At 39.4% G+C, this 21,696-nt stretch overlaps 1 protein-coding gene across 1 annotated transcript in view; it reads right to left on the bottom strand.

Moving 5' to 3' along the window:
- Nucleotides 1-1,820: 1,820 nt before the first annotated feature.
- The window catches only part of CPQ (carboxypeptidase Q), a 512,842-nt gene continuing 492,966 nt past the window's right edge, over nucleotides 1,821-21,696 (bottom strand). The window contains exon 8 of the mRNA XM_007532254.3: nucleotides 1,821-2,350. Within this exon, the coding sequence (XP_007532316.1) occupies nucleotides 2,187-2,350 (164 nt within the window). The 3' untranslated portion in view covers nucleotides 1,821-2,186. The remainder of the gene's footprint in view (nucleotides 2,351-21,696) is intronic.

Genomic DNA, 21,696 nt, shown 5'->3' with positions numbered 1-21,696 from the left:
GACATCTGCAACACTGCTCCACCAATCATCAAGCGTCCCTCCTTCAGGTAGGGACCAGATGTTTCTTTGACCCAAGGTTCCTGTGCGCAGGAATGTGTATTTTCTACTGGGTGAGCCATCACCCTGCCCGCTTCACTTATTTATTTATTTTCTATATTCATCTTCTTGATCATTTTTGTTGAACTGAAGTGCACATCACATAAAATTAGTCTATTTCCACTTTATGAGTGGGGGGTTAGTGACTCACAGCACTGTTCCTGGCACATGATGATGCATCAAGATCTAAGTCAGTGTTTTGTCAACAGCAGACGAGAAGTTGTACTTTCACCTAGTTTTTTTTTTTTTTGGCTGTGTAAAAGTTTTATTTTGTTATATATTCTTTTTTAAAATTTTTTATTTATAAAAAGGAAACATTGACTAAACCATAAGATAAGAGGGGTACAACTCCACACAATTCCCACTACCAGCTCTCCATATCCCATCCCCTCCCCTGATAGCTTTCCTACTCTTCATCCCTCTGGGAGTATGGACCCAGGGTCATTGTGGGATGCAGAAGGTGGAAGGTCTGGCTTCTGTAATTGCTTCCCCACTGAACATGGGCGTTGACAGGTCGATCTATATTCCCAGCCTGCCTCTCTCTTTCCCTAGTGGTGAAGGGCTCTGAGGAAGCAGAGCTCCAGGACATATTGGTGGGGTTGTCTGTCCAAGGAAGTGTAGTTGGAATCATGCTAGCATCTGTTTTATAATCACCTAGGTTTTAATAATGGAAATTCATAATTCCATCCAAGAATTTGTTTTTCAACTAGTCTGCTACATGGCCAGAAATGAGAAACTTCACTACATCCTTAAATAGTAGCCATCCTTTTGATGGCTACTATTACTAAAAAAAAAAAAAAAAAAAAAAAAAAGAAGAAGAAAAAGAAAGAAGAAGATAAAAGAAAACCAACTTATTTTGTCTTTTCCTCCTATGAATTAACTAGTTTATATTGTCTCACAGATCTGGGATGATTCATTCTGGTGCTTGTTTTTGTTGTTGTTGCTGTTTGTTTGTTTGTTTTTGCTTTTCTTAAATTTTTAGTCTGGATAACTTTTACTGACCTAGTTTCAAATCCACCAGTCTTTGCTCAGTCATATTCAGAGGATGAGGTCGACAAGCAAATTCTTAATCTTTAACATTGTGCCTTTTATTTTACTTATACTTGACTGTTTTATAGCCTTCGTCTTTATCTTGAAATTCTCCTCCTGTTCATGTATGCATCCCATTTTTCCACTAGATATTTAACATATTAATCATGCTATTTTGAATATCCTAACACCTTCAACATTTCTAATGCTGACTTTAACTGCTTGACTTGACAACGAGTTTATTTTATCTTGAATTTTTGTCGTATGCTGTAATTTTTATTTAAATACTAAGCATTGTGTGTCTACAATAGTACAAACTGTGCCTAGATAAGGTTCAATATTTTTGCTTTATAGAATCCTGTAAATATTGCTGATCTCTCTGAGCCTCAACCCAATTTTAAGCAAAATGTGAACAAGTCACCACTTCATAGGAATGTTGTGTAAATATATTTAAAACATTAATATAAAATACTATTGTTTATCTTCTGAGTGCTACTAGTCTAGGCAACTGGATTGTATATATTTGATTTTTCTCCAAATGATCATTTTTCCCCTGTTTATTAAGAAGTTCTGTCACTAAAATTTTTCAGTGATAAAAATGTGTAGTAGAGTCAAATGACTTCATATATTCAATTAAAATCATACAATTATTGTATATTTTCTCTACACTTGTAGTAAATAACATAAAGCAAAAACAGTGGTGTCAGTATATTTAATTTCATGCTCATAAATGAAATAATAAAATCAGAAATCTTTCAGAGATTTACTGTGTATTTACTTTCAAAGTAGAAACCATATATATTTAAGAAGGTATAAAGAAATGCCCCCAATGTAATCCCAGCTGTATGCTGATTTTACTTGGGGATGGGAATCATTCATAGATTATCAACAGAGAATCTGTGAAATATCACAAAAGATAACAGAGGAAAAAATATATATATATAGTATTGTGCCTTGAAAAAGGACCAGAAGCAGTATTTAGGTGAAGAGGGGCCATCCTGAAGCTGCAAATGTAACATTCCTGGCCAGAAAGGATCAAAGTGGCCCCTCTCTTATTCTTGCTAGTTTCTGGGCAGCATTTCTTCTCTGTCTGCAATGACATAAGAGACAACAGCCCACACAGCAGCGGCAACATTCATCTGCTCTGGATCCATGACTGTCATGGTGTCACCACGGGAATGATGGAAAGAGAAGTATTTATAGAGGTCATCAAGTAGACTGGCTCCTGAGGAGAAAAGAGGCAAAATTCTTAATGTGGTATTTTGACAGATACTATCCAATATAGGTTTTTAAAAAATGGTGACTTCACCATTTTCAGCCGATCTTGACCCACATAGTCAACAACTGCCACCTCTCCAGATTCAAAGGAGGTCTCGAAACTTTACATCAGGCTCAACCTGACGCTGTTGACTGGCTACGGAAGAAGGGCAAACGCTAGAAGAAGAAGAAGCCGATCTTGGATGGACCTTGAAAAAAATCATGTCGAGTGAAATAAGTCAGAAACAGAAGGATGAATATGGAATGATCTCACTCTCACGCAGAAGTTGAAAAACAAGATCAGAAAAGAAAACAGAAGTAGAACCTGAACTGGAATTGGTGTATCGCACCAAAGTAAAAGACTCTGGGGTGGGTGAGTGGGTGGGGAGAATACAGGTCCAAGAAGGATTTAGAGGACCTAGTGGGGGTTGTATTGTTATATGGGAAACTGGGGAATGTTATGCATGTACAAACGTACTTACTGTTGAATGTAAAACATTAATTCCCCAATAAAAAAAAAAAGAAAAAGAAATTACGCTCAGGCCTGCCTGCTTCATTCTTGCTTGCTCCTACTCATAGGCCCAATAGCAAGAGCAGAACTTTCCAGGCCTTTCTTGCAGCAGGAAATGGCCTTGTTAACACTAAACTTAGGATGTAACTGGCAGGCTGTGGGAGAGTACTTGGGCAACTTTTACTTTGCTGATAAGAGTCAGGACAATGCTCTAGTGCTCTGTGAAAGCACTGTGAAAGGTGAGGAGCTTGTGACTGCATGAGACAAAAATTGACACAACAAAAATGGTGGAGAGGAAAGACAAAAGGAGTCTGGATTTAGAAAACATTGCTAAACTTTTGAGAAATCTTTGTACTATCTGCTTCTAGAATCCCTGCTATGTGGAGGAATTAATTTTTTTTCTATTTCCTTTCTCTCTCACTCTTTTTCTTTATTCCCTTTCTTCCTTGCTTTCTCTCTCTTTCCTTTCTTCTTTCTTCTTATGGTGATTTAATAATGATTTACAAAATTAAAAGACAAAAATGGTATAATTCCACTTTTCCCACCACCATTCCATCCATTGGAAACTGCATTAGTTCCCCCAAGATCACAGATATGGCTTGATTAATATATATTAATATTAATAATAGCAATGTAATATTAATAGTTATATTAATATTAATAATTATATTATATTGATATTATATAATATATTGTATATTATTAATATATATATTTGCCCATTTTTCTATGGTTCTGCCTTATCTTCCATGAAATAGATTCTTATTTGTGCAGGAAATAAATGTATTTCTAAAATGATACTATCTGTAAGTCTGAAAATTATATATCTTTCTGGGTACAAAATAATATTGACACCTCTTTGCTCAAGTTTTCTCTTTCAGATCATTCATTTACATCCCTTGAAACCCCTCTAAATCTTCAGTAACACCAGCAGGGACGATTGATCCCATTTAAGAGCTTCTTGGGCGGGTGAAATAGTGCACTTGGATAATGCACTACTTTGTCATGTACATGACCCAGGTACAAGCCCAGCTCTCAATGCATGGAAGGAAGCTTAAGCGCTGTGGTATCTTTCACTCTGTCTCTTTCTTTTTTTGGCTCCTGAGTTATCGCTGGGGCTCGGTGCGGGCACTATGAATCCACTGCTCTGGGAAGACTCTTTTTTTTTTTTTTTAACTTTATTGGATAGGACAGAGAGAAGTTGAGAGAGAAGGGGAAGACAGAGAGGGGGAGACAAAGACAGACATCTGTAGACCTGCTTCACCACTTGCAAAGCAACCCTCCTGCAGCTGGGTGTGGTACTATGTGTGTTTAAATGCCAGACCCTCCACCCTGCCTCTTTATCTCTATTTTTTTTTTTGGGGGGGGGTTCCTTCTTCCTCAAATGAAGGAAGCTTTTCTCCAGTTTCATCCACGGACCAGACTCAGGGAGTATTTGCAGTCTCATACTTATCCTGCAAAACTTATTGAGTAAAGGGAGTCAGGCCAGCATGTGGCACAAAGCGCAAGGACTGGTGTAAGGATCCTGGTTCCATCCCAGGTACTCCCCACCTGCAGGGGAGCCACTTCATAGGTGGTGAAGCAGGTCTGCAGGTGTCTCTCTTTCTCTCCCCCTCTCTTTCTTCCCCTCCTCTCTCCATTTCTCTCTGTCTTATCCAACAATGATGACATCAATAACAATAATAATAACTACAGCAATAAAACAATAAGGGCAACAAAAGGGAAACTAAATAAATATTTTTTAAAAATTTAAAAAAACTTACTGAGTTCATTATGTGGATGTATTTAACTCTATTTATTAAATTAATCCTTTACTCTGAAACATGTAACACATATGCAAGATTAGTGCATAAATGCATATTAGAAATGTGACAATACAAAAAGTACAAACATGCCAGTAATTAAATGCAAGTTATGTATAAGTGATATCACTGAAGCCTATTTTATGAGCCTCCACCTTGTAGATCTGTTCATCTCTTCAGAGGCATATCTGAAATAGTTTCTGCTTTTGTGTTAATTGTTCTTTGCTTTTCTTTACATTTTACAATCTATGTGACTTGTATGACTTATTGTTTAAAATTGTCTGCTTTTGTACTAAACACACCATATAGATTTCTATGAGTTACTTTTTCTCCTCAATACTATATAAGATTTATTTATGTTGTTGTATATAGCTTTAATGTTATTTTTAAATTTTAATTTCTCTATGTAATCTTTATCCATTTCCCTTACATTGAGTATTCAGTTTGCTCAAGCTTGCTTTTATTATGTGCTTCATTCAATATTCTCTAGGTTGGAATCTTCAGAGGCCTGCTGTCTCTTCTGTCTCTATTTTTCTGTCTGTAAAAGTCAGCCAATAGAGGTGATGCCCATACAACAACAGAGACCACCAAAACAAAAACCAAGATACTACAAATTACTGCAATTCAATAATATTAAATTAAAAATCTATATAATGATATTATGCTGCCCAGTTATGAGTCAAATATTGTTAGAGTAGATTTATATAGCTCAACTTGAACTACTGGGGAAGAGAGATAGTATATCTCATATAAGGATATGAGGGTCTTAATTTGATGATGAGTTTGCTGTTCATTAAAATTCAAATTCAGACTTCTGGGAGGTGTGGCCATGGAATAACTGGGATAGAATCATCTTTCTTCTCAAAACAACAAATAAAAACAAGAGACCCAACTGAAGTCATAATCTACAGCTGAAACATCTGAAGTCTCAGGTGGGTGTTCGCATGTGGTTGGGGCAAAAAGGGAGTGCAGGATGAAGAACAGCACAGTCAAAGCACAGCTCCAAGTGGTACTGTGCTGAACTGCACCATTTTGGGGATTTCACTTTAAGTGCAGCAAGCAATGAAGGTTGTTCCTAGTGCCAGAAGAAAAGAGAAAGAGGCTCAAAACCTCTCAATGTATATGAGTCAGGGGGTGCTTAGCCTTCTGAATTTAAGGCAAGGGCACAACATAAAACAGAGCACGTGTGACCACAAGACAGCCCAAAGTAACCACCTCTCCTCACCCCATCCCACCCACAGCAGATCATACAAATAAGAGAATCCTAGAGAGCATAATAGCATCACCTGCTGGCCATCAATAACCAGCATAAAGTAGCAGCAGCTGTGTCTCTTTCCTCTCTCAGTCACACACAAGTCAACCCAGGCAAGTGTGATCAGTGGATTGAATGGTACTGAGAGAGGGACCTCATAACACACCATATACAATGGTTAAACCAAGAAGAAACATTGGAGAACTGAACTAGGACAAAAGTCCAGTTAAAACCCTCCCCCAAAGGGTTTTGAGGACAAGATCCAAACACTAATTGAGGTATTAGTCACAGGAATGAGGAAAAAGTTTCAAAGTAATACCAGAAATGGGGAAACAGCAAATAAGACTCACTATCTTGAAGTGATTTGAGGTGATCAGAGAGCTGAAAGCTGAAATAGCTGAGCTAAGAGCACAGCTAGTTTAACAAGCTAATACAATATCAGAACAGGGTAACAAAATAGATGAACTACAGAAAACAACAGAGGGGAGAGAGAATAGAATAAGTGAGACAGAAAACGAATTAGCAAGATCGAGGATGAATTAAAGAAAACTAAGAAAGAAGAAAGATATCTCAAAAAGAGATTAAAAGATACTGAAAACAACAACAGAGACTATGGGATGACTTCAAAAGAAGTAATATACACATTATTGCCTTGCCAGAGGAAGAAAGAGAGGGAGGGGAAGAAAGCATTCTACAGAAAACAATAGCTGAGAACTTCCTTACCCTAGACAAGATAAAAGATATAAAGGTTCAAGAAGCTCAGAGAATCCCAAACAGAATTATCCCAGACTAAAAGACACCAAGACACATCACATTTAGAATGAAATGGAATAAGGATAGGGAAAGGACTTTGAAGGCTGTAGGAGAAGAACAAAGAGTCACCTACACAGGAACACCCATAAGATTAGCAGCAGATTTCTCCACACAAACTCTAAAGGCCAGAAGAGAATGGCAAGATACATATTAAGCACTCAATGAGAAAGGCTTTCAACCATGACTACTGTATCCTGCTAGACTGTCATTCAAACTAGATGGAGGCATAAAAACCTTGGTGATGCCAAGCCTGCCCCTGAAATAAGTTCTGAAAGGTATGTTGTAAACAATAACATCATCATAAACATGCCATATATCAGAACACTAAAATTTTTTAGAATAATGACATGAAAATATCTCCAATCTATAATATCAATAAATGTCAATGGCCTGAATTCACCTATCAAAAGGCAAAGAATAGGAAGATGGATCAGAAAACACAACCCAACCATATTGGGTTGTCTGCAGGAATCCCACCTAACTCAACAAGACAAATACAGACTCAAAGTGAAAGGATGAAAACTACCATACAAGCCAATGGACCACAAAAAGGGTAGTAACAGCTATTCTCAATCTGACACAATAGACCTTAAAACAAATAGAATACTACATAATGGCACACACCCATAATACTACATAATGGCACACAATACTATATAATGGCACATATTACTGTGGGCAAAAACTAAGGTTCAAACCTCTGAACACTTGTGAGTGGAAGCTTCATGACTACTATAGCAGTACTGCAGTGTTCTTTCTCCTCCTCCTTCTCTTTCCTCTTTCACCTTTACTTTCTCCTCCTCTTTCTTCACCTGCTCCTTTTCCTCCTCCTACCTTCTTCTGCTTCTCCTCCTCTTTCTCCCGTCTCTACCTCCTACCTTCTCTTCCTTCTCTCCCTTTTGCCTTCTCTTCTTTCTCCTTCTTCTCTCTCGTCCTCTTCCTATCTGTCTTCACATTTGATCAAGAAAAATGGTCATGATAGAATGATAGAACTGTAAAGGCACTAAACCTCAGTGATAACTCTGGTAGAAAAATAAAAGATGGAAGACCAATAGCCAAGGAAAGAAAATCATGAATGAACCAATGGAATCATATCAAATCATATCAAATTGAAAATCACAGAAAAAGGAGCCATCATAAAACAAAAAGACAACCTACCAAATGGGAAAAGATCTTTACAAGTCAAACATCAGAACAGAAGCAAATAACCAAAATATAAAAGGAACTCATAAGACTCAACAACAGCAATGAAAAACCAAGCAACCCCATTAAAAATGAGAGGGATATCTGAACAGACTTTACCAAAGAATAGACTCCAAGGCATATGAAAAATGATAGTTAGAGAAATAATAATCAAAATAATAATGAGATACCACTTCACAACCTATAAGAATGGTATACAGCAAAAAGTAGAGAAACAGCAAATACTAACAATGATATGGAGAACAAGGAATATGCTCACACAGTTGGTGTAAATGTAAATTGATCCAACCCCTATGGAAAATAGCCTGGAACTTCCTCAATCCGGGAATGGACTTACCATATGTCCCAACAATTCCTCTCCTAGGCATTTATTCAAAGAATACAAGAACACTTATTAGGAGATTCCTACGTACACCTATGTTCATGGCAATGCTATTTGTAACAGTCAAATATTGAAACAGCCCAAATCTCTAGCAATAGATGAATGGTTAAGGAAGTTGTGAGGTGTATGTGGTGTGTGTGTCTGTGTGTATGTATGTATGTAAGAAATGATTAAATTTTCTCTTTCACTACAACATGGGCAGTAAGCTATAGGAAGAATGAACTCCAGATAATTTCACTCATAGGTGTGTCTGAGAAACAAAATGAGGATCAATACAACAGAAAACCTTAAAGAACTGTGCTCTCTCGCTACAGATCAGGAGACTGCGGTTAAGACGTGTTGGAGATTCAGTGTCCTATGGTGGAGAAAGATGATGGATTGGCAGAGTGGGAAATGTGCTTTGGGGAGATGTAGAATTTTACCTCTGTGACAACAACTCTGTAAATCAATACTTTTCTCAAGAATATATACAATAAGCTACATGCCAAAATTCCTCTCTTGCTATTCTCCATAACTCTGCTCTGGAATAGAATTTTAATTTCCTTCTTATTTATTCTTTTTTCACAATAAGTTCATCCTATTGCTATTAAGACAACACAAGCCAAACAGGCAAAACAAAGGTGTAAAAGAGATTCTGAACTACCCAGGTCTAAGTACAAAAGGATTTATTGTTACCCATAGACCTGGAAGACTGAAGAGAGAAAGCAGTTATCGTGTAGGTAATCTATAGGAGAGGGTCACCAGAAAAACTATGGCTGTTTGTACAATCCAGGGGCTCTGTGCCCTGTTGGTGATTCATATATCCTATAGAACCTCCCATTTCAAGATAGCCATAAACCAAAGGACAAAGGTAACTTGTTAGTACATTCCATTAACAGCTGACCTCTAGGGTCAAGCGGAGAAGGAGGAGGATTACATGCAGGGGCAGGAAAAAAGATAAGCACAAGAGTTTAGAATGTCAACAGAGTTGCGGGGGCAGAGATAATCCCAGAGATAAGAGTGTAAGTAGTGCAGTTTGGGTGATGTGTGAGCAGGAGGGACTTGGCTTAATTATTGGTAGAAAAAGATGGCGATCAACTGTGGGTGGTCTTATACATAAGGCTGAAATTAGACTGAGTATAAATGGAGACTCACTGGGAACCAATGGACATGCTGCACCTCTGGGAGGAAAATGTGGAGTTGTGTCAATGTCCATGGAGGTGAGAAGACAGTTGCTGAAGAGGCATCATTTGGGAAAGAGTGACAAAAGTCAGGGTGACAAGTTGATTCAGATTCTGAAAGTCTCTGCAAACAAAATACATGGATGAAAATCAGCAACCTTGCCAGTGGAAAGGCCAGAAGTTCTTTCTAAAGTCAGAAGTCTTTTCTTTATGTCACCCACTCACAGCACAGGCAGAAGAGACAATTCTGGGTGATTACTTTGGTAGTAGCTAAAAGTATTTTAACAGAAACTGTGACATTTTAGAATTAACTGAAGCTGGTGGGGACAGAGAGCATCAGGAAGATGTCAGATTCATGTTCAAGTCAAGCAGTTCAAAGAATGGAAGTCACTCAGGATGGATGGGAGATGAATCAGCATGTGGACCATAAAAGTCAGAAAAGAACATTAATCCCAGCAGACAGAGTTTTGCTTGCTTGGGGCTATTTCCCTCCCACTCAAATTCTTAAAGACACTGCACGGTGACAGACCAAAAGGAACCCATATTCCATACTGAAAAAAATAAAGGCAAGAAATATCTGTGCATGCCCTCTTCACAGCTTGAAATCTCCTTCTCTTTCAGATGATTAAGGACTTGGTTGCCAGATGCTGGTAAGCATTTGACTAATTCTCTCTAGAACCGGTGACTCCAGGAAGGCATTCCCTCTGAGATCAGTTAAGTTGCTATGAACATTTTTATAAAATTAAAACACCTTCAGAAAATCCTGTTTCACCAGTGAAAATGCTGATGACCATGGGAGGAAGGAGACCAGGCCTGTGGGTTGGCTCACAACTTTGAGCTGTCAGGGAGACTTTTTTTCTTTTATCAGGAACAGCTACTGATCTAAAAGCCAGCACTTAAGAAGAGCCTACATTTCTATTTCTGAGAGGACCTGATGTATGTGTGTGTGTTTGTGTGTACGTATGCGTGCGCGTGGTGGGGGGTGAGTAGAGATGTTAACTATCTCTAGGGAAAAACTGCTTAGTATCTTCTGACAGGTATACGAGCTCTGACCAGGGAATCATCAAATGCCTCTTAGAAACAGAAAAACAGTAGGAAAGGGCCTGCTCTGAATGTCAGCATTCACCATCTTGAAACAAACTACAGCATGATTAGGGCAGTACACCATTAGGAAATGGTTTCTAAAAGAAAAAAAAAAAGCTGAAGTTTAAGGATGCACAGACATACTCTTGAACAAGTCAGCCAAGGCGACATTGGGCCCAGCTGGGAGACATAGATGAGAGAACAGAGTTAGACTGGGGTTCAGGTTTATACTTTTTTACTTAGTTACTGGGGAATTTTGGATGAATCATATTAAGTCTGTTGGCTGTAGTTTCTTCCCCCATGAGCTAAGGCTAAGGATACCCGGCTTTCAAGATATCTGTATCACTAGGAACTCGATATTCCATTGCAGGTGTTTAATAGCCACAAGGATGGCTCAACATACAGCAGCATGAACAATTAAATACAAATCAAAGAACTTAATCTCTAATTTATAGATCACAGATCTGACAACTGGTCTTAAAGAAGGGTCTGTTGAACTGTGGGGTTTATTCTCTCTGACCTGGTATTGATTATGACTTTGGTTATTTTCTCTTCTCCTTCCCTCCTCTTTTTTCTCCTCTTCCCTCCCATCTTCCACTCTTGTCTCTGAATCTATTTTGCAAACATTCATTTCAGGAACTATTTTCCAGCTGTGTGACTGGAGGAAGACAGTCCAATGAATATGGCAAGAAATATGCAACCTGCCCATCATGTTCACAGCAGAGTCCAATCTTTATAGAGTGATTCCAGTAAGGACTGTGGTCTGTGCAGAATATCTGAACAAGATGGAACACCTGCTGATTCCTGAAGAGATTGGTGGGCAAAATGCAAAGATTCTCATAGCCCTCTCTCACTATAGGCTGAAGTCATATGTAGCCAGGGGGTTTTATGTCCACAAATTATTTTTTATTTTAGTGATTTATGCTATAAGAAATGTATTAATAGGCACTGGGAGATCTGCAAGCCTATTTAAATTCAAGTCTGTTATTCTGTACATACATTGGTTGCTGTGGGGCTGCATGAAGGATCCAATCCCAAGCTGTGGAAAATCTATTTCTCTTTTAAACAGATCTTGAATGGTCTGGGGTACATACGTTAATTTCAGTGGAATGTATATCAGACATTCCCCTGATCATAATAATAGCAGGGTCAGAGAAGAACATGATGGCCTTAGCTGATTTCTGAGCTGGTAAGAAAACCTAGTCTCACTAGACTCACTAAAAGCTGAAAGTACCTTTGAATTTTAATTAAAATTTACAGTTTCTCCTGGCAACATTATCAAATGAAAAAGCATTATTAACAAAACAATTAGAAAATCAATTTGTGGAGTGTGCAGACACTTAATCTCTCCTTTCAGAAAAGGAAATTTTATCCCTACTGTATTAAATCTCATTGAAAACATGACAAAAATCAACTAATTAATAGCTTTGTAACCTGTTGTTGCGGCGGTCTGGTGTCGGGCTGCACCACGGAGAAGAGAGCGGACGTCCAGAGCAAAGGGGTACACAAATCTTTATTATAGGATGGGGGGGGGGAGGTTTGGTTCAGACCACGTGGAGCCAGCCAGCAATGGCCGACCACGGGGGGAGAGCAGGGAGCGAGACCTCAGAGAGGGAGAGCCGAGAGCCCAGAGAGAGAGAGGGGAGGGGTGAGGGGGCTTTTTATTGGGCGACAACCAGGGGTGACGTGTAGGGCCAGGATTGGTTGAAAGGGGGCACTCTAGGATTTTGCGGGGCATAGAAAAACCTGGGGGTGGAGACTGCATCAGAATAACTCCTCAGCAACAGTAACCCCTAGCCCTCCAGAAGAGAAAACAACTTTTTAAGATGAGAAGAAAGAAAGAAAGAAAGAAAGAAAGAAAGAAAGAAAGAAAGAAAGAAAGAAAGAATGGAAGGAAGGAAGGAAGGAAGGAAGGAAGGAAGAAAGTAAAGAAGAGGATAGAAAAGTCATGGAGAAAAAAATTCTCCTCAAAACTCCATGCAAAGTATCACAACTTTAGTTTATGAACTTCAAAACTACCTATGAATCTGTGTGTCAAAAAGTTTTAGGAGTGGCATTTCATTTCCATCTGTTTAGAAAACTTGGTTTGGTTGTTGAGATCATTTTGCCCAGAGTGATTACTTATTTAGGTCAATAACAACACATCTGGTGCCCCTCCAATTCTCATGTAATTCAGGCTGATGACAGTGACCTATCTTTCCATCAAGTGAAAAACATGGGTAGCAGCAGTAAACATTATCTGGTCACTGCTGTATGGCAATGTTACCACCAACTCTCCAAATGTGGGAATAAGCAGAATAACACTATTTGTTGAATATTTCCTACATGCCTTGGGTCTTGCAGAAAGATTATTTCACTTAGTTCTTGCAAGGACCCCACGAAGGGGAGATCCCCATGTGTAATTAACAGATGGCAATTAGCTTTCAGTGACTTAGATAAAGGCTGGCAGTAATGTTCCTTCCTTAAGATAGATTTTTTTAAAAAAATTCTTTATTATCTTTATTTATTTATTGCATAGAGACAGCCAGAAATTGAAGGAAGGGGGAGATAGACACCTGCAGTCCTACTTCACCACTTGCAGAGCTTTCCCCCTGCAGGTGGGAACTGGGGGCTTGAACCTGGGTCCTTGTGCACTATAACATGTGCACTCAACCAGGTACACCACAACCCGGCCCCTTAAGATAGAACTTAAACACAATTATCTCTGATCTAAGTACTCACTGTCCTATCCCAGGAAATCTGTACCTGCTTTTTCTCTTGTGTGAAACTGTATAATTTGCTCAATTCAGGGTTCTGGTTCCCCATTTCTCTTTCTGCCTTATGATAAGGAGATGGGAATTCGAGATGGAGGTACACTAGACTGTGAAGTCAAGACTTACTTGATGTATGTTCTCACTGTGGACTGAGGTAGCCTGAGTCTCTTGGTCAGTAAAGTCTAACTAGATAGCAATTTCCCTGGTGGGGATGGGGACAGGGGTAGGGTAGTAATGGAGGCGTGGGGTGGGAGGTAGAAAGGATGGCAAACAATGCAGGGGCTTTAGATTTCCTGACCATCCCATTCAAAACCCTACTTCTTTTCTCTGGTTATTTTTGTTACCCCTGCTACTTTGACAGTCTTTTCCTTTTTCATCATTTTTTTTTCACTACCTGAAACTACTGTCATTCTCATAATAGTTTCATTATTTGCTGCCTGACTTTCTTTTGTTGTCTTTTGGGGCCAGATGATGGCGCACCTGGTTGAATGCACATGTTACAATGCACAAGGACTTGGGTTCAAGCCCCAAGTTCCTACCTATAGGAGAAAAGCTTTGTGAGTGGTGAAGCAGTGCTGCAGGTGTCTCTCTGTCTCTCTCCCTATCACCCCCTTCCCTCTCGATTTCTGGATGTTTCCATCCAATAAATAAATAAATAAATAAATAAAATTTTTAAAAACTTCAAAGAAATCTTTTATTCAAAAATGTTTTCTTTTTTTACCTCCAGGGTTATTGTTGGGACTCGGTGCCTACACTATGAATCCACTGTTCCTGGAGGCCACCTTTTCCCTTCTGTTGCCCTTGTTGCTTATCACTGTTGTTGTTATCATTGTTGGATAGGACAGACAGAAGTTGAGAGAGTAGGGGAAGACAGAGATGAGGAGAGGAAGATAGACCCCACTGCAGGTGGGAGCCAGGGGCTCGAAACAGGATCCTTCTGCCCAAAACATTTTTTATCAGCACCAGGGTTATCGCTGAGCCTTGCTCCTGTCAGCCATTTTTTTTCCTCTTTATTTGATAGGACAGAGGAAAATAGAGAAGGGAGGGGAGTCTAAAGAGGGAGAGAGATAGAGAGACACTAACAGTGCCTGAGGCTGAGGCTTCCCCCCTGTAGGTAAGGAGTGGGGACTCGAACTTGGTGTTTGCTTAACTGGGTGCACCACCACCTGGCCTGAAAAAAAAATTTTTTTTCCTTTCTTTTATTTGATGAGAAAGAGAGGCATTGACGGGGAAGGAGACAGAGAAGAGAAAGAGGAACACCTGCATTACTGCTTTGCTGCTTGTGAAGCCTCCCCCCTGCAGGTAGGGGTTGGGGGTTTGAACCTGGTGGTTGTGCATGGTAACCTGTGTACTCAGCATAATGCAACACCACCCTGCCCTGTTACCTTTTTCTCACTAGAATGCAAACACAGAAAGACCAGGGACATAGCTGCATCCTAAACCCCAACGGTTAGCATGTAGTAGGTGCTCACTACATATTTGTTGACTGGCTTATGGAATAAATTAGTAAGTCTCTAGTGGGGTAAAGCAGAGATAAATACTGGTTTCAGTCTCCCTTTCTATTGTAACTTTTGGTAGGTAAACCCTACTTACTTACTGGGCATCCTGCTCCTAGGTGTTGCCTTGGGGAACACCTGACAGGTTTTACCAACTATGGCATGTGTCATGTATGTGCTGGGATCCAGACACTCTGCACACACTCCTCAGTATGCTCCCATGCCTTTGACCTCTGTTAATGGGCTTAGTCACCACTTGAAAATAAGGCAAACGTGAGCAGCAGCCATGCTTTCAATGCTGTTCAGGAGTCAGGTTCACCCAAAGGGGATGTAAACAAATCGCTGGTCTCTACTGACTATAGGCTCCAAACTTAGTGAAATTACATGTTGACTTAGAGATTTTTGCCTATTTGAGATAAAAATAATTTTTGCCCTTCTAAGCAGGTAATCGCACATGCTACCACTTCTAAGATGGTAATATATATATATTCTTCCATACCTAACAGTCTTACCCTAGTATTCTTAATCAAATAGCATAAACATCGTAGTCCTCAAACTGCTGTGTAAATTGGTGTTACTGTGTTACTACCACTTCCCTCATTAATTTGTCAATAACTTTAATAAAACCTTTGACATATGTTTGTTTCTTTTTCTTTTAAAGATTTATTTATTTTCACTTTTGTTGCCCTTGTTTTTTTTTATTATTGTTGTAGTTATTATTATTGTTGTTACTGATGTCGTCGTTGTTGGATTGGACAGAGAGAAATGGAGAGAGAAGGGGAAGACAGAGAAGGAGAGAGAAAGATAGATATCTGCAGACCTGATTCACCGCCTGTGAAGGGACTCCCCTGCAGGTCGGGAGCGGGGACTCAAACCAGGATCCTTAAGCCGGTCCCTGCGCTTCGTGTCATGTGTCTTTTTTTTTTTTTTCTTTTTTAAATTTTTATTTATAAAAAGGAAACACTGACAAAACCATAGGATAAGAGGGGTACAACTCCACACAACTCCCACCATCGGAACTCTGCATCTCATCCCCTCCCCTGATAGCTTTCCTATTCTTTATCCCTTTGGGAGTATGAACCCAGGATCATTATGGGGTGCAGAAGGTGGAAGGTCTGGCTTCTGTAATTGCTTCTCTGCTGAACATGGGCGTTGACAGGTTGATCCATACTCCCAGCCTATCTCTCTCTTTCCCTAGTGGGGCAGGGTTTTGGGGGAAGTGGGGCTTCAGGACACATTGGTGGGGTCGTATATGTTTGTTTCATATCTGCGTAAGAATTATGTTTTTTATTTTTTATTATTTAAAAGAATATTTTTATTTATTTTATTTGAATAGAGACAAATCTAGAGGGAAGGAGTAGGTAGAGAGGAAAAAGAGAGAGACACCTGCAACACTGCTTCATCACTTATGAAGCTCCCCCATCCAGGTGGGGTTATTTTTTTAATTAAAAAATTAATCTTTATTTATTTATTGGATAGAGACAGCCAGAAATCGAGAATCGAGAGGGAAGTGGATGATAGAGAAAGGATAGAGACACCTGCCACACTGCTTTGCCACTAGCGAAGCTTTTCCCCTTCAGGTAGAGACTGGGGGCTCGAACCTGGGTCCTTGGGCATTGCAACATGTGTACTCAATCCGGTGTGCCACTAACTGGCCCCTATTTTTTTTTTTACTTTATAGGCAGTTATAATTGAATACTCTTAAACATCAAAGCTTAAAAGAACAGTCACATATCTCTTCCTCCTCAAAAGTTCAGTGACTTGTAAAGTCACCATCTCTGATTTTGCTCATGATTATCCTCCTAAACAAAAGCAGTGTGCAAAGTGGTTAACATCAGCAGGGCCAGCCTCCTGCTTTCTCCAGGAACGGCAGTGGCAGTGGATGCTCTCTAGGGATGATGAGAATATGAGGAATACATACACATGGCCAGACACATAAACAACTGCCTGCTTGTATACTTATATGTAAGTGTGTGTATGTATGTACTTGTGTCTACTATAAAATCAAGTTTGAGCCTAACACTTCCTCACTCCTCTATAGTAGTCACTTCCTTCCTGACCTGCTTCACACTTTCTATGCAAGAGTCATGGCTTCAATTACAGAAGCCAGACCTTCTACCTTCTGCACCCCATAATGATCCTGAGTCTATACTCCCAGAGGGATTAAGAGTAGGAAAGTTTCTAATGGAGGGGAAGGGATGCAGAACTCTGGTGGTAGGAACTGTGTGGAATTGTACCCCTCTTATCCAACAGACATCTCATTCATAATTTAAAAAAATAAAAGAAAGAAAGAGTTATGGCTGTATCTTTTAGAAAATTATACTTTAATGGTATCAGAATACCAAAGCTTTAAAGTATATTTCACATTCATATCTTTAAGTTAACAATATTATCTGTTCACTGCATTTGTAGCTCTATCTGCAGAAACACTCTGATTTTGTAACACAAACAAAAAGGGATAATTTTGAATTATACTCTTGACTCTGTGCCTGTCTCAATTTATTTTTCTCCATATAGAACTTACTGCCCATTCCTATTTCTTTATGTCCTGCTATAGTGAAAGAGGCCACCTCTCTGAGACACTCTGATTCCTTTATGAAGTTCTCACTTCCGTCCTGGGCAGTGATGCTGACTAAGAAAACATCAGCAGAAACTGTTTCTGAAAATTGTGAGAACACTGAATGCGTATGGGTCATCAGATATATGGGTCTTCTTTATTTTTGCTGTTATTGATATGGCTTGACCACTCAGGGATGACTTTTTCAGATAGGAAGAGAGATATACAGAGAGAGACAAAAGAGAGAGATACTAAGCCGGACAGAGACCTGACTGACATGCATTGCAAATCAGGTCTCCTCCCACGTGAGTTATCTTGCCAGCCCTGATAAGCTTTTAAAGATGGTTTCCAGTGTGGCATTTAAAATGGAAGCTTTAAAACCCTCGTGGTTTCCTATAATGATGTTCAAATGGACAGGATTTGATTTCTGCCTACAGACACAGAAAGGTTACAATGCCACTGTGCAGTAGAAGGCAGGTGGTAGTTGATATAAGACTTTATTTCTGCTTGTCACCTTTCGTTCTGTTGACAAGCAGGAACCAGGGAATGAAACAAGTTGGAAGTATTACATGGACATGTAATAATAATGAATAATTATTATTATTCAATTATTCGGTGAATAATTCTGCCAGGCTGGCTGGCAAGACTATTTCAGGGATGCTTGGGTGATATGGCTGAGCAGAAGACTCCGTTTTGTCAGGCACTGTTAAATGATTATGATACTAGAGGCTAACTGCTTAACACAAACGTGTCCATCCAGTGAGAGAGATCACAAGATGAGCCTTTCTGAACCTCTAACCAGTGATTCTTTTTTCCACATGGCCAGGCTGATGGATTTATATAATCCAAGATTTATTATTAACACTTTAAGCCCACAGTCATCTGGGACCAGGGGTAGATGAGGAGGAAGTCTGGATTTGTTTGTATAATCTTTTGAAATGTGAAGAAAAAAGAAAGTTTTTTTTTTTTTTTTTGTAAAGCAAGGAAAGAGGGGTATTTTACTTGTTAAAAAACAAAAAACTTTGATTAAGCTCCACTGATGATCTAAAAGGTTGAGTGGCTATAGGACTGAAAAGAATGTTTCACTGCAGACAGAACTAACTGGTTGTGAGACAAAGGATGGAACCAGCTAGTATTTCTCCGTTAAGGTCTGCCTGAGTACTGGTATCATTATGTTTGAAAATGCAGTCAGTATTGAGAACCTGTTACAGGCCTTTTCAGTTACACCGTGGATCTCGTAATTTCTGCTTCTGCCCGAAATCCCCACTCCCCAATAAATAGGAAAGGTTAAAATGATTCTTTCAGAGAAGATTAAGCTCTACTGGAACACAAAAGGAAGAGATGATTGAAAAGTGTACCCATTCATTTTAGGGGATCTGTCAAAGTGGGCAGCCAGACTCCCCATGAAACATGGTGAGTGATTCTTACCCTAAACCATAATCCTTGAAGACTGAGCAAAATTAGATGCTGACAGTGGTAAAATATTCGCTGAACATTGACTCAGTCATTCTTCTTCTTATATATTTTCACAATATTCATGAAACAGATTTCTCCCTCTCCCCTTGGTCACCTGGCAGCTTCCCATCTGACATTTAAAACAGCCCCTTTAATTGAATATCTGCTAGAGAGATGCTTTCTTTCTCCCCCCGAAAAAAAAACTTTCTAAAACATAACCTTCTAAAAATCATTATTGCAGCAAGGAGAAAATAGATAAACATGTAAATTTTTGAAAATTCCCAAGCAAAGAAATCAACTGTATAAGTTTGGGAAATTAATGTACCTTTAATACAAACACACTTCACTTAAAATAAACCTTGTATTCAAGCAATATCTAGTTTCCATGTCAGTGTGATGAGATTCTGGCCCATGGCAATCCATTTATAGACAATCTACAAGGCTGAGATGCAAATTTCACATTTAAATGTAGCTCAGTCCCCACTGCTGTTAGGGTTGACCCTCATTAACATAATTTTTGGAATAATTGTTATCATGAAGAAGTAGTGATTATTCTCAGTAGCCACCCAAAATATAATTATAGTGCATTTGATTAAATGCTTCTGCATGATATAAACTGCAATTTACACATTTTTTGTGTGATTTTTTTTTATTTAAAAAGAGCTGGCAATGATAAAGGAAGTTAATGCTACTTTGTGGGGTAACATGTCATTAGCTGTTCCATCATTTATACTCAAACTCCAGAATTATGGGGTAAGGTAAATGGTGCTTGAGATTCGCTGCTAAAAACCTTGAAATAGTTTCCAGTGAAGAGTTTATAAATAACACAGGAATCTTGCTGTTTCACCCTCTGAGTCATTTGTCTCAAGGCTCTTAGAATTCTTGACAAAAGGTACAAAGGAAAGTAAGCTGTCCTTCACTAACTAATTAAACCGGTGAGAAGACTTCATTATGAAGGATGTGGAACATGAAGCATGAATTATTTCTTGTTTAATTTCATAGAGCTGAGAAATATTCTTCCAGCTGCTGTAAACAGGTTAAATAACTGCCTAGGATGATCACAGGTTACAGTGTATTAGCCTTGTGCTCATTGCTACAGAGCAAGGTAGCCTCTAGGGAGTCTGTCAAACACGACTCATATAAAACTGGCTTTTGGAAAGTAGTATTCATTTACTTGGTATCTATTGAGTTCCCACTATGGGCCAGTTACCTTGCTAGGTTCTGGAAAAAAAAAAAGGTGGGCATGAATTACAAGTGTCTGTTCTCAGGAGCGCAGCAGGTTAAGCGCAGGTGGAGCAAAGCACAAGGACCGGCCTAAGGATCCCAGTTTGAGCCCCTGGTTCCCCACCTGCAGGGGAGTCACTTCATAAGCGGTGAAGCGGGTTTGCAGGTGTCTATCTTCCCTCCTCTCTGTCTTCCCCTCTTCTCTCGATTTCTCTGTCCTATCCAACAACAACAGCTATAACAACAATAATAACAATAACAACTACAACAAGCGCAACAAGAATAAGGAAAACAAAATGGGAAAAGTAGCCTCCAGGAGCAGTGGATTCATGGAGCACACACCGAGCTCCAGCGATAGCCCTGGAGGCAATATACATATATATATTTAGGGGGTGGTGGCACACTTGGTTAAGCACTCACATAACAGTGCGCAAGGACCCAGGTTCAAGGCCCTGGTCCCCACCTGCAGGGGAAAAGCTTCACAAGTGATGAAGCAAGGTTTCAAGTGTCTCCCTCTTCTCTCCCTCTCCCCTCTCAATTTCTGTCTCTAATAATAAATGAATAAACATATAAATATTTTATTTACTTTAATGACAGACCTACACATATGTAGAGATAGATAATGATAGATAGATAGATAGATAGATAGATAGATAGATAGATAGATAGATAGATAGATAGGCGGAACCACTGCCGAGCTCTGGTTTGTGGTAGTGCTGGGGACTGAACCTATGACCTCAGAGCCTCAGGCATAAAAGGCATTTGCATAACTATCGCGCTATATTCCCAGCCCAAGTTTCTGATTTGAAATCAGAAACAACAGCTTATGAGTGTCAGATGATAAAATGCACTATTTCAGGGTGTGAGAATATCTGTAGACCTTTTTCTTTTCTCTTTTTTACCCCCTGCTGAATTCCTCCCCACATCCTAGTAATGTATGCCACGTGAGTGGAGAGTCTTAACCTCACAGGGTGAAATGAAAGGGCAGTTCTAGAAATTTCCCATCTCAGATGACCTGTGTTCCATACCTCCATCCACTTTTTCTTTTCAGAGACTTTCTTCCACAGCCCCTGTTTTTTTTTTTTTTGAAATTCCTTCTACTAGATTTCATACCAGAATTGTACATTTCTGAAATGTAGTTCTTTCCCTTGCTTCTAATTCAATTCATGCTTGCTTACAGAGATTTGCTAGTTGAGGGTCAACTCTTCTTTTTCTTACTTCCCAATGGCTTATCTGAAAGGCTACTGGCATTTAAAAAATTAAAAAAATATATATAGTGAGCAATTTGGGAAAAAATAAAATTGAAGAATGAACAGAGAATGTCATAATGAAGACATTATGTAAAGAACAGGAAAAGAACTTTTAAGAAATAAAGCCTGGGAGTCGGGCGGTAGCACAGCAGGTTAAGCACAGGTGGCACAAAGTGCAAGGACCGGCAAAAGGATCCCGGTTTGAGCCCCCGGCTCCCCACCTACAGGGGAGTCACTTCACATGTGGTGAAGCAGGTCTGCAGGTGTCTTTCTCTCCCCCTCTCTGTATTTTGCTCCTCTCTCCATTTCTCTCTGTCCTATCCAGCAATGATGACAACAGTAATAACTACAACAATAAAACAAGGGCAACAAA

The sequence above is a fragment of the Erinaceus europaeus genome, chromosome 8, assembly GCF_950295315.1.
Source record: "Erinaceus europaeus chromosome 8, mEriEur2.1, whole genome shotgun sequence".
In the NCBI taxonomy this organism is placed as follows: domain Eukaryota; kingdom Metazoa; phylum Chordata; class Mammalia; order Eulipotyphla; family Erinaceidae; genus Erinaceus; species Erinaceus europaeus.
This window is presented reverse-complemented; position numbering and strand designations above follow the sequence as displayed.